General features: G+C 42.8%; 1 protein-coding gene across 1 annotated transcript; it reads right to left on the reverse strand.

Annotated features, from left to right (window-relative positions):
• Positions 1–4367: 4367 nt before the first annotated feature.
• On the reverse strand, positions 4368–12251 carry ripk4 (receptor-interacting serine-threonine kinase 4; the record flags this gene model as incomplete). Its single annotated transcript, XM_079248155.1, has 8 exons — positions 4368–5617; positions 5706–5937; positions 6582–6700; positions 6820–6978; positions 7821–7870; positions 8150–8298; positions 9753–10044; positions 12064–12251. The coding sequence occupies 8 exons, from the start codon at positions 12249–12251 to the stop codon at positions 4368–4370; spliced, it is 2439 nt and encodes an 812-aa protein (XP_079104281.1).
• Between the last annotated feature and the right edge of the window lie 60 nt (positions 12252–12311).

Here is a 12311-nt window from a genome sequence, read left to right on the forward strand (position 1 = left end):
ATTTAATTAATTTTTTTGTTATTGCTTATATTTAAAGTGGCATGTCCAACATGGTGTCACGACTTCGCACTTTACCCATTGTCTAAAGGAGAAACAACGTTTGAAAGACAAAGACAAAACAAGGACACATCATTTTCAAGGCATTATGATCAGGGCCGGAGTAAAAGTGCACTGGCCCCGGGGCCGAGTGTTCCAGGGGGCCCCCTCCCCACCACAACAGTGTGAAAATTGCGAATAGTACACTGTAAAACAACATTCCTAACATCTTCGAGCCAATGCTACCAATAGCAATACACTAGACACTAAGGGTGGTAAAATTGAATAAAAAATCTGGATTATTTTTTTGGTTCACAATTTTAAAATGGATTTCTTTTGTTAAAAAAATCTTCTTTTTTTTTTTTTTTTAAAATAAATAAAAAATCCATTATAAAATTGTTGTAATTTTTATTGTTTTTATTGATCTTTTTCTTTGCCTTCTTGGGTATTATAGCAGCAGAATGATGGTCTGGCTACTGTGTTGTTTTTTCCTCATTGAAATCAAGAAAAATGACACGCAAAAGAAAAAGTCTTATACATTTATTTTGTTTTAATCTACAAAAATCAGTAATATTGTAGAATTGTGAGAATCGCAATTTAAATCGAATCGGCACCCAAAAAATCGGAATCGAATCGAATAGGGACAAAAGCATATCGTCACAGCCATACACTGTGGTGTAACCATCTGGCTTTTATGTACATTTTGTTTAATGTCCAGACTACTACTGTTTGCCCTATGTGGTCCCCTGGGCCTGTGCCTATGCCTATAATGCCCAATGGATAATCCGGCCTTGATTATAATAAGTAAATATAGTAATGACCATCTGAATATCAGTTACAGTAGCTGACAGTATTGGCTTTACTATGAGGATCAGTTTGTGCCTTAATATGTAACTAATCATATTGATATTATGTATAATCACAGAATGTACTAATATCACATCCTGTGATGTCAGGTTATATGCCTGGTTTTATTAAACAGCTTGGATCTCTCAGTTGTATAAATATAAAGCTCTGAATACCAAGTTGCTATAGGATACATCTATATGAATATGTCAGTGGTATTTGTTTAGTTTGCACTGCATGCATATGTGCTGTGCATGAGCAAAGTGTCTGCAGAACCTCCAACAGATGGTACTGTCAAAATGTCTTTCTTCAGCTTCGGGTAGGGTACTACATTTTGCTCTGTGCACACTACAGCTGTGCTAATTTATGTGTAAGAACAGCAGTGGCTCATGTGGATGATTTTACTCTATAAAATCCGTGAAAAATAAAATGTTGCTGACTGATAATAGAAGTTATAAACATTTATATCAATAAATTAGAATACAAACATCTGAACTTTTCTGGAAACGAAACCTGTTATTAATGGGGAAAAAGCGCCATCGTCTGGCCATAGATGATATTACAATTGATCAGAGAGGAAAGACAACAAAAGAAGCTGCTGAACTCTGCGTTCACCTTCAGGTGTTAACCTTCTGTCAGGTTAGTTGTTTTGTTTCACACCACATGTATTCTGTGCATGTCCCAGAACACACAGTATGCACATATTTAATAGGCAGGATCAGTATTGTACCATGAAGAGCCCACAGTGTGGTAGCTCTCATCCCCCCAAAAATCATCCTCTGTGTAGAAATCAGTTTTACACACAGATATTTGCAGGTGTATGTGATTAAATGTCCCTTTAGTTCTTTGCAAACCTAAAGTCAAACCTGCAAAGACTGATGTCATACCCTGACAAATCCTGACTTGTCCCCATGTTGCTTCATTAACAAACAAGAGGGACACCAACTGCACTACTTTGATGACTTTATCATGATATAAGTACATTTTAAGCTACACTGATGCTTTTCAGAGAGTGTGGACATAGACGTCACCATAATCAGTAATCATGACCAAAGTCTGTCCTGGAAACTATTTATCCTTATACATATGATGATTTAACTGCTAAAGCTAATCTACTTTAGAAAGTGGTTTCTTTTACTTGACCGAAAACAGTCAAGTAAGATTATTTTCCATAAACTTTAAATGGTGTATCCACTTTTAACCATAACTCATAATTCATAAATGTGGAGTGCACACGTTACAGCTTGCCTCGGTGTTGAGACATGTGTTTTCTAATCTTGTTCAGCGAGTTCTGTGAGGTTAAAATAAGCAGAGAAGAAAAAAAAAGAGTTGAGCAAAAGAAAAATCAGCACAAAGCACACAAGTAAGCAATTGTGGAACAGTTGTGGATACTAGTCCTGCTTTTAGATAATCTGCTACGGAATTTTATATGCTGATTTATATGTTTGTTCCATTAATCTCACCTTTATGTTTTCATAAAGACCTTATATTACTCGAGTAGATCTGTGATTTATGAGGGCTTTGCTGTTTGTCTGTCAGTGACGAGGTGTGACTCACTGAAACAAAAAAAAGTCCCATTCATTGTTAAAGGAGCAGCCAGATGCCTTATGTGACAACAAGCACGCTATGCAACCATAGAGGCTGACTATACATGCATGTAGGCATGTCCAGAAAGTCGTTCACAAAACCATGATGTGCAGCTACAAAAAAGTGAAGGAGAATCCACAAAGTAGGCATTTACTTTATGTCAAAGGACTCCATCCGTAGTGTTGTGTAACTTTGAATCTCTTAAAGTGGAGTTTGCCTTGAGGAAAACTCTTCTCTTTGTGGTCATTAAACTATGAGGCTTGAACTTAATGTGGCTGCCACCTTGGAGAGCAGGTTGTGCCTTATTCTGTCTGTAAAAATACAAAACTCTTGCAAGTCATGGCCTCTTTTCTGAGGATAAACCATGCTGTTCCTAACTATAATGAAATTTGAGCCCTAAAGTGGTTTCCTTTACTCAGAGCATGACTAATGTCATGGCAAGGACTGATTTCATCCATCATTCATGAAGGTGTAAAGTAGCAGAACTTGACCGTAGTGTGAGTTAAAGACAGTTGGCGAAAAAAGACGGAGTCGTGTGGATGTGATTAAAGTTTTAAAAAAAAGTAGGATATTTACTGCAATTTCAACCCACAGTACTATAAGCTGCTGAAACACTGATGTAATTTATTTGTCTGGTCACCTCAGCAGGGGATGGGAAAGCTGAAATTTGACAAGAAGATCACATTACTCTTCCCCCAGTTTGAAATGAGACAGATCGCCAGGCAGAACAGGGTGAAAGGTACACAAAACAGAGGCCTCAGATTACACACTTTCACAGAGTCATTTCGTGTGTCTCTGCAAACACAACCTAGAAAAACAACACAATTACAAGCACCAGCCACCCGCACAAAGCCTCTCAAGTTATGAAAAGCCCAGCCCTTTAGGCGTCAGGGTAGTGGAGGGGGGAAAGGGGGGCATGTTGGTTTTAGTGAGTGATGAAAAGTTAGTGGTCGTAGGAATTAGCCAACAGGCTGGAATTGCAGGTAAGTACAGTACATCAGCGTCCCTTCTCACCCATCCATCATCTTCCAGCCTGTGATCCCCCTCAGGGCCGGTTCCCATGGCCTGTGCCAACCTGAGCGTGCTCCTGAGTAGAAGCAGAAAGATAACACTCCAGGTGGGGCTGCAGATGTCGACATGCCAATTCTAGCCAACATCAAGGCTGATCGTTCCTGCACACACGCAGCTGAGGTAGCAGGAAGCAGACTCTGAAAAAAAAAAATGAAAAAAAAAAGAATTTCTCCGGCAAGCTGAGAGTTGAAAGTTTTTCAAAATGCTCATTTAAAAAAGCAACATGACTTTAGAGGAGCAAGTAAAGTAAAGAACTGATATTTTGTGTAGAGAAAAACAAGTGTTTGTCATTCTCAGTGTTTCATGAATGATTAAACTCATCCGGGAAAGATTAAAAACATTAAGCAACACAAACGTTTTAAACCATTTTAATGAATGATAACAGCGTTGCTCTGCAAGAAGCACAAAACAGAGATTTTTCTGGACACAGTGGCTCTGATGATGTACAGTATAAAGATGGAGGCAACAGCTTCTCTTTTGTCAGTGGCAGGCTGAGTGGGGCCAAAAAAAGGATCCACATTGGGGCTTTGCTAACCAGTCAGCAAACTCTATACACAGCATATGCTTGCCAAGTAAAAATTGTGCTTGTTAACTAAAAACTAAAAGAAAAAAATACAGGTATTTATAATTTCTATTTACAGCGTATCTATTTACATCAGAGCTTTCACATCTTTTTACGAAGCACTTGCAGCGCTCCATGAGTCCAAAAAGTCACTTAAGTCTGGAATGATAATCCCCTCCCAAAGTGTGAGGCAGCGAAGGAGTTTAGGGGGGAAAAATGCCATGAAAGACAGTTCTGTACATATTAGAGAGTGACTTCACTCTTGTTAGCATGGTGCTGAAGCGCAGAGTGAGCTGGGGGGTTCTGGGCTATCTTTGTCCCTGTGCTCAGTCAGTTTGAGGATGACAACTTTCCTCTGGAGCTGGTTTGCCTGCAGTGGTGTGGGTTCCTCAGGCGCCGGCTGCACTGCGCTGTCTGTAACTAAGTCCTGGCAGACCTGCGGCAGCAGCATCTTAATGACGTTAGAGTGTCCTCCCTGCACCGCCAGGTGTAAGGGACTGAGTCCCTGCTCGTCTGACAGGGCGCCACCGTCTGGACAGTGGAGCAGCAGCTCTTTTAGAACTTCACAGTGTCCACTCTCTGCTGCCAGGTGACAGGGGGTCCGCAGTGCTTGGTTGGATGTGTAGGGGTCTGCCCCCTCTGCTATCAGCATCTTTACTGTGGCCAGGTGGCCTTTCTGCGAAGCCAGGTGGAGAGGTGTGAGTCCATGAGTGTTTTGGGCGTGCAGATCCGCCTGGTGTTTGATCAAGAGACGCGAGGTGCTGGTGTGGCCCGTTTCGGCCGCCACATGTAGCGGTGTGTCTAACCCAGCCGATGTCATTTGCACATCTGCTCCCAGTTCAATCAGGATCCGCGCCACTCGATACTGCCCTCTCTGGGATGCCAGATGCAGCGGTGTGCGTCCGTCTGACGTTTGGCCGTTGACGTCAGCACCGGCCTGCTTGACCAGCAGCTTGACGATGCCCAGGTGTCCCTGCCAGGCAGCGAAGTGGAGCGCCGTCCAGTTGTCCTTGCCCATGATTTTAACATCAGCGCCACGGCTCAGCAGCACTCGGATTACGTTCTCCTGGCCGTGCTGGCAAGCCACGTGAGCCGGCGTGCGGCCCTGGCCATCTGTCTCATTGATGGCAGCCCCTCGGTCCAGCAGAAGACGAGTGATGGCCTCATCTCCATTCTGAGCTGCCCAGTGCAAAGCAGTGTACTGGTCCTCGTCTTTTGCGTTCACATTAGTGCTGCGCCGGCCGAGCAGAACCTCTGCCAGCGGCTTCATGTGCTTCTCTGTGGCCAGGTGAAGGGGCGTGGAGCCACGGGCATTGGCAAGGTTCGGATTGGCATTGTTCATGAGGAGGAACTTGACAGCCTCCTCATTAGCGACGGTGATGGCATGATGGAGCAGGCTTCCTCCTCCATCGAGGAGAAGGTCAACATCCTGAGGCTGGAGGATCTTCATTAGCTTAGCTGTATCTTTAACCCTAATGGCTTCACACAGCTTCCTCTTCTGGATTTCAGCAGAATCTGAGCAGTAAAAAGGAGAAAGATTGTAATCATTTGCTGTTTTCAGGTCTAAACAGTGTAAAGTTTTAGACCTTTAACTAGCTCTTACCAACTGTGCTTTCCCTTTCAAACGACAGCGTGATGGAGTCTTGGGAGGAGAAAGCCGAATCAGCAGAGGAGATGCCGGATAGTCTCTTGCAAGTGTTCTCCTTGCTGTCCTCCTTCACTCGATCGAAGCTCGTGGAGATCGCAGAATCCACCTGGCTCAGCAGCTCTGATAAGCTGTAATCTTTCTCCGGCAACATAGCCGACTTTGGACGAACCGGTTTGTTGTTGTTACCCTGTGGTGGAAAAACACAGGTTAGTACATAGTATATGGACAGCTCTCCCACATCCTCTACATTCTGCTTTATTTACCCTTCATGTATAAAATTCCACTTTCACTTCAACTAATAAATATAACAACCAATGATTTGTGGACTCAAACTGAACACAGCGTATCTTCTCCCTCTATAGACAGCCACTGCCGTGTAACAGCTGTCTTTTCCCAGAAGCAGGATGTTTGCTTATAAGAAGTACACCACAATCCGACAGTGCAGAAATGACAGCAGCAGCACACAGGTGAACAGTCCCATCAGTCAGCATTCCTGCTCTGTGATGCAACGAGTGTTCGAGACCTAACATGACTTATAAAGTCGTAATACCGTCTGGAGCACTTGAAAGATAAGTTGCTTGTTGTACAAGCAGATAGTTACACATTAATGACGGAAGCATTCAACCGGTCAGTTAAATGTGTTAAAGTCGGGATAGGTATGAGGAAAAGTAGTACCACGTCATAACCGGGGCATTTCTGTTCAATCTTTTTAGCTTTACTAAAAGATATTGGGTTGGTCCTATATTCCAGTTCCTGACCCTCTACTGTGGAAACCAGTTTAAGATTTATTTGTCCTCTAATAGCAATAAATGTGGTGCCACTATGTCTTACCGGCTCACTGGTGAGTGGATTAGGGGATGTGGGTTCTGGCTCAGATGATGATGACAAAGTTGGGGTCTTTGGCTCTTCTTGAGGTTTAGAGCAGAGCTCCTCGACTTCAGATGTAATTTCTGCACAAAGAAGAGGAAAAAGGGGTGTTTATGTCATTGAAAAGAGAATAAATAGGGAAATTTGTGTTTTAATCAGGTTAGGAGACATTAAAAGCCCTTTGGTACAGAATGCAACCCACCCTGGAAGCTGGGTCTGGCATCTGGTTTTGTGGCCCAACAGCGCTGCATGAGGCTCAGGAAACCTGCACAAGTGGAAGGTCGGCTTCGTGGCACTGCTTCCAGGTCTGGACGGACACCTTTTACCACTTTCACCATGATCTGCAAGATATTGCTTTCTCCTGAGGGGTTGAAAAGGATAGAGAAATGGCTTGTTAGTAAAAAAAAAAACTTCAATTCAAAGTCTAAATGGGGTTGCTTCAGCTTTGTGGTACGTACAGTCCAGCTCTGACAACAGATAAGTTGCAACATACTGGATTACACCATAACCTGGGGTTGGGGTTAGGCGCCAGTGCCAATATGAACAGTAAACTGTGCTCAGCTTTATCACCATCTTTCTTCAACTGAGGCGCACATGCTGCTGTTTCCCATGACAGCAAATATGGCCCAACCTCCTTCTATCTGACTTTGGGATCAGCCGAGTTGGTGATTCACAGCAAACAGGCAGAAGCTTACAGCCACTTCACCTCCTATTGTACCCATAATACCCTTCATAAATGGAGAAGGAAGGCGGACAGGAGTGGTAACCCGGCCATTTCTCACTTTTTAATTATGTCTGGATCAACGTAGGCAGTGCCAACCCCTGGCTACCTCAGACACGGCTTTTCAGAAGGCTACCCGATACGCCTGGGAAAATGAAAAACAAACACCCTGTTGCCAGTCTGGCCCTGTCTATCTACCTGCTCAGGAATTTAGAAAGCAAATGTGTACATTAAAGCTGCTGTGTACACACATTGAAAGGTTAAAAATAGATGGAAAGTTTGCTGCGGCAGATAAATAATAATGAAAAGGGAAAAATCCAGAAGTTGGTTGAATGAGGAATGAATAAAGAAATCTTAGCTATCAAGTAAATGTTTCATTAAAAACATCAATATACCTTATAATCTTAATACAGACCTAGTTACCATAACAACTTGGGAATAAAGGAATAAACTTTTCTGCCTTTTGTGACAACAATGCTTACCTTGGTAGGGCTTTTTCTGTGTGAGAATCCCCCAGATTACGATGGAAAAGCTACAAAAGAGGCAAAAAAAAGGAGAAAAAAATGGTTATTTACAGAAATTAATCAAGCAATATCCCTTTACCAAACATAAAACACTTGTCCTTAACCCTCACAGTATGAATCTGAGCAGTCAGATGATCAATAACACTTGATCAGTGCAGCAAGCGACTGGGAATTTATCAGACTGAACATCCCAAATCAAGTCAATCTACAAAAAGACTGAACATGCAAAGAAAAGATCCTAATCTGGATTTACACAATATTGCCTGCAAAGCTCAAAGAACACCAACCTGTACACGTCATGCTTGGTGTCCGACACCCTGTCCTTCTCTATGATGCGCTCCGGTGGCAGGTAGGCGATGGTGCCGCAGAACCCATCTCTGCTGATGTCATCGGCCCGTGACAAGCCATTCCACCGGGCCAGGCCAAAATCTGATATCTGAACCAAAAAGAGATCAGATAAATCTCCAACATAGCAACCACGCTGTCTTTCTCATGAAACACTGCAGCACTGATGACTAATTTTGCCCGCTGAGTATGACAGGCAGCTAAGCTCTTATTATGTGCACAGCGGTATGATGGGTTCAACACAGCCATGTCCCGACCTGTCGGATAGGAGAGCACACACCTACCCATGCAAACACACATCTTCTCAGAGGGAGGTTTAATGGGAGCTAAATTAAGCCTGTCGGGACAGGCCCAGGTGAGGTGTTTACATCCAGGTAGAAGTCTCATTTGCACCCGCTCCTTTCTCTAAAGTTGAGCAGTTTAAAGGTTGCACGGAGACACGTGTCTGTCCACAGAATGTGAGGGACACCATTTTAAAAATGGTTAAACTGGAATGGCACATGGCTAAATTTGCTCCTGGAGGCCTAAAGCCGAGACTCACAACACCAGCAGCAATGAAAACATCCGATCATTAAAGTTTGGTTGCCGGTTTGGTTGCTGCAAATAATATAAAGTATTTTAATCTGAAGGAATAATGCACTTCTTAACCAGACCTTATACAGATGTCGTTGTGTAAGTCTGCAAACTGTCTGTTCGGTACAGAAAGGAGGTAAATCCAGCTGAGTACGATCAGCGGTGGCTGACTTGGTCTGAACTTGACGTTTACTCATCCTAAGATGAATAAATAGGATGGAGTAGGATCAAAATGATATAAGTGTACCATCCCTATTATTCTTAATCCTTTTATATACTAGACAGCCATTTAACAATATATTTGACATTTTTCTTTACAATATCTTAAAGAGAAAGTAATCTTTTCCATTTCACAAATATCTTTTACAATGGCAGACTGTTCAACAGCCAGCAGGTCATGGTCCAGGCATCTTTTAGTTATGTGTTTTTTTCTGCCACCGGTAATATTTTAAGATGGTATTTATCTTTCAACTGTTTGTGTTTTTCTAATCTAAAAACCCATTACTTTTTAAATTTTAGCAAATATCTCTCTGGAAGTGGTGTTTGTCTTATGTATATTGAACCAACCTTTATAGGTAAGTGTGACAGCTGCTTCTTTCTCCTACTTGTGTGGAAAGCTTCCTGCATGACTGTAAATTGGCTTTTTTATGTACCTTTCCCTTGATTTACACAGACCAGTTGTCAAAGGTGCCCATCTTCCAAAAATCTACCGTGATATTTGTGTGACAGAATTATAATTCAAGTTATATATTTCAGTCAAAGGACATGGTGACATGCAAAGCATTTTTTCTTTTGGTGCATAATTGTAAGTTAGAGTTTGGTTTTTGTGTGTAATGGATTTGTAAATACACACAGTATTGGCTGAATTGTTCGAGGCGAGCCATCAGTTTGGGGAGGCTTGAGTCTGGATTGGACAAGGTTCAAACATGGATGTAATCTGCATAGAAGCATATGTGAGAAAAAGCTTTCTACCTTAACATGATAGTGGGCGTCCAGAAGGATGTTGGCAGGCTTCAGGTCCAGGTGGAGAAGTGGTGGGTTCATACAGTGGAGGAAGTTCATGCCCACCGCAGTCTCGTGGATGATCCGGAAACGGAGCTCCCAGGGCAGTGGCTCATCGGCCAGCAGTTTCTCCAGGGAGCCGGTCTCCATGTACTCCATGACAAGGCCCTGGGGGTCGTCGCAGATCCCATAAACAGGGAGGATGTATCGGAACTTGGCCGCCTCCATCTTTTTTGCCTCTTCAAGCAGTTCTGAGCGCTCCCTTTGTCAAAGAAACGATTAATTAGTAAATAACATATTAATAAGCTCTGATAACATGACAGAAGACAATCCGCAGGTGATGTTTTTTTCTTTTTGAGTCATTTAGATCTTTTTTTTTCTAATTTTATTTTCAAATCAAAAGCAGTTCCACATCTCTCGGCTCGGTTATTATTCAACCCGCCTGCTGGTTAGACATTAACCTTCCCACTTTGCTTTGCTCACTGAATTGTAATATTTGGAATAACTTTTGTCCCAGCCTAAATTCCTGCACACTGTGCATCATCCTCTCTGAGCTCTTAGCAATGCAAAGTGTTTATCTACATGAAGGTGGGAGGGCGGCACCTTACTGGGCATCTGTAATTCTTTCACCAGTGTTCATCCCAAATATGTGAATCATGTCCTTAAGCAACCAGTGGCCTGAGGACATTCCAGTCCAGCCTGGAAAGCATCACCAGAGTTCAAAGGGCTTAAACGCAGCTCTTGTTATTTGCTGCTCAACCGGTGCCCTGCAGCTTTATCAGCTCGCTGACCCTGCTGACATACCTCAAACAAAACTGCACGGGTCATTCGTGACCTCAGCCCACACATCTCAGACACAAACCGCTTTTAAAATGCAGCTTCTTAATGAGGACAGCTCTGAAAAGGCAAAATCCTCCTAACTGCATCTCACAGAAATGTATTTCCAAAGGCAAAAAGCAGAAGAAATGGATTCAGAAATCTGTTTTTTTTTGGGGTTTTTTTTTTAATAATCATAAGTTTAAATAAATGATTAACATAAAGAACTGTTTAGATCTTGAAATGATGCTTGGTGTATCAGGTTACTTATAGAGCCATCAGGGGAAGCCTGGCTATAGCTTTCTTTTATGGTGGTTACAAGTGAAGGAGGCACATGCAACAGATCTCCTATGCTGGTACCATCAAATATGAGATGGGTGACTGGGTACTTCCTTTGTGTAATCCTCCGTTTAATCCAAAGGGCTCCTGAGCAGTTCTTCAGTACCAAACAATGTCCCCGTTTTAAAAGAAAGACCCAGTAAGACCGGTTCTTCTACTTTTTACATTGTCTGTGCCACTGGCAGCCAGTGAAGCAGGCAGACAATGAGGGCTTTCAGTCCTCTTGCTGGATGTTCTGTGTGTGTGTGTGTGTGTGTGAATGAGGGCTGCAGTCAAATGAATGTTTATGTACCTTTGGAGGTGATAACATATTTGGCCTTGGTCGACAGATGATTTAGTTGCACTGCTGGTTTGGAGGAAGTCCTTAAAAGTTGGAAATGTTTTGCTGACAGAATGAATGATCTTTATCTGATATGCCTGGGAGGTTTGCTCAAAACAGTCAAGAAAACACACATTTTTCTTATTGTCTGACTCAAAAGACTCAATGATGTAAAATGTGAGTGCAGGCACAATAGAAAGATATGTGGGTCATGTTTAAAATAAATAGGATTGGTGTAAAATAAGATTTATAGTCATTCAAAGTTTAATAGGTTGTGTAATCTCAAGCAGTGCTTCAGGGGAAAAAGACCCATTCTGCAACTCCTCCTGAAGAAGGTTTTTATTTTAATGAGCTCCTTCTTGAGGTCAGAGCATGATAACATCTGCCCGTATGGGGGGGGGGGGGGGGGGGGGGACAGCTGTGGACCTTTCATGTTGGGATCTAACATGATAAGAAGCAGATATGACCCTGGGCAGAGTGGACTCACTGTTCGCTCTTAGAATGAATCAGCATGTCAGCGCTCCTTCAGCACACCTCTGCTGTGTCCAAATACCCAAAAACCAGCACCACACAGGCTCCTTAACAGCTGACTGGCAGAGTCACTTGTTACCTTGTCAGAACACCTATCTGTTCAATTTCTGCCCATAAACCTGAGAGACTATAACCAGAGACGGACATATTTGGGAATTTGGTTCTTTAAAGGACAAAAGACATAAATAAAGACACCTAATCTGTTCCTGAGATGAGCAAATGGAGCTGAATTCCTTTCCACCTGGCAACAGATACAAGCAAACAGCTGTAACTTACTTGTCATCCGCATGAAGACAGGGGGGGCACTTGATAGCCAGCCATGTTTTCCACTGTACATGCCGGACTTTGTATACTTGTCCAAATCCACCTGAGCCTATTTTCTCCCAGCTGCCAAACTCAGAGGAATCAAAGGTCCTTAACAGCCCCATGTTCCCATGCGGAGAGTCCGGGACATCCATATCCATGTTGAGAGACCCACCAACAGGGTAAATTCCTTTTTTCTTCGTCTCCAAAGCACAAAGTGG

The sequence above is a fragment of the Telmatherina bonti genome, assembly GCF_933228915.1.
Source record: "Telmatherina bonti genome assembly, chromosome: 10".
Lineage (NCBI taxonomy): Eukaryota > Metazoa > Chordata > Actinopteri > Atheriniformes > Telmatherinidae > Telmatherina > Telmatherina bonti.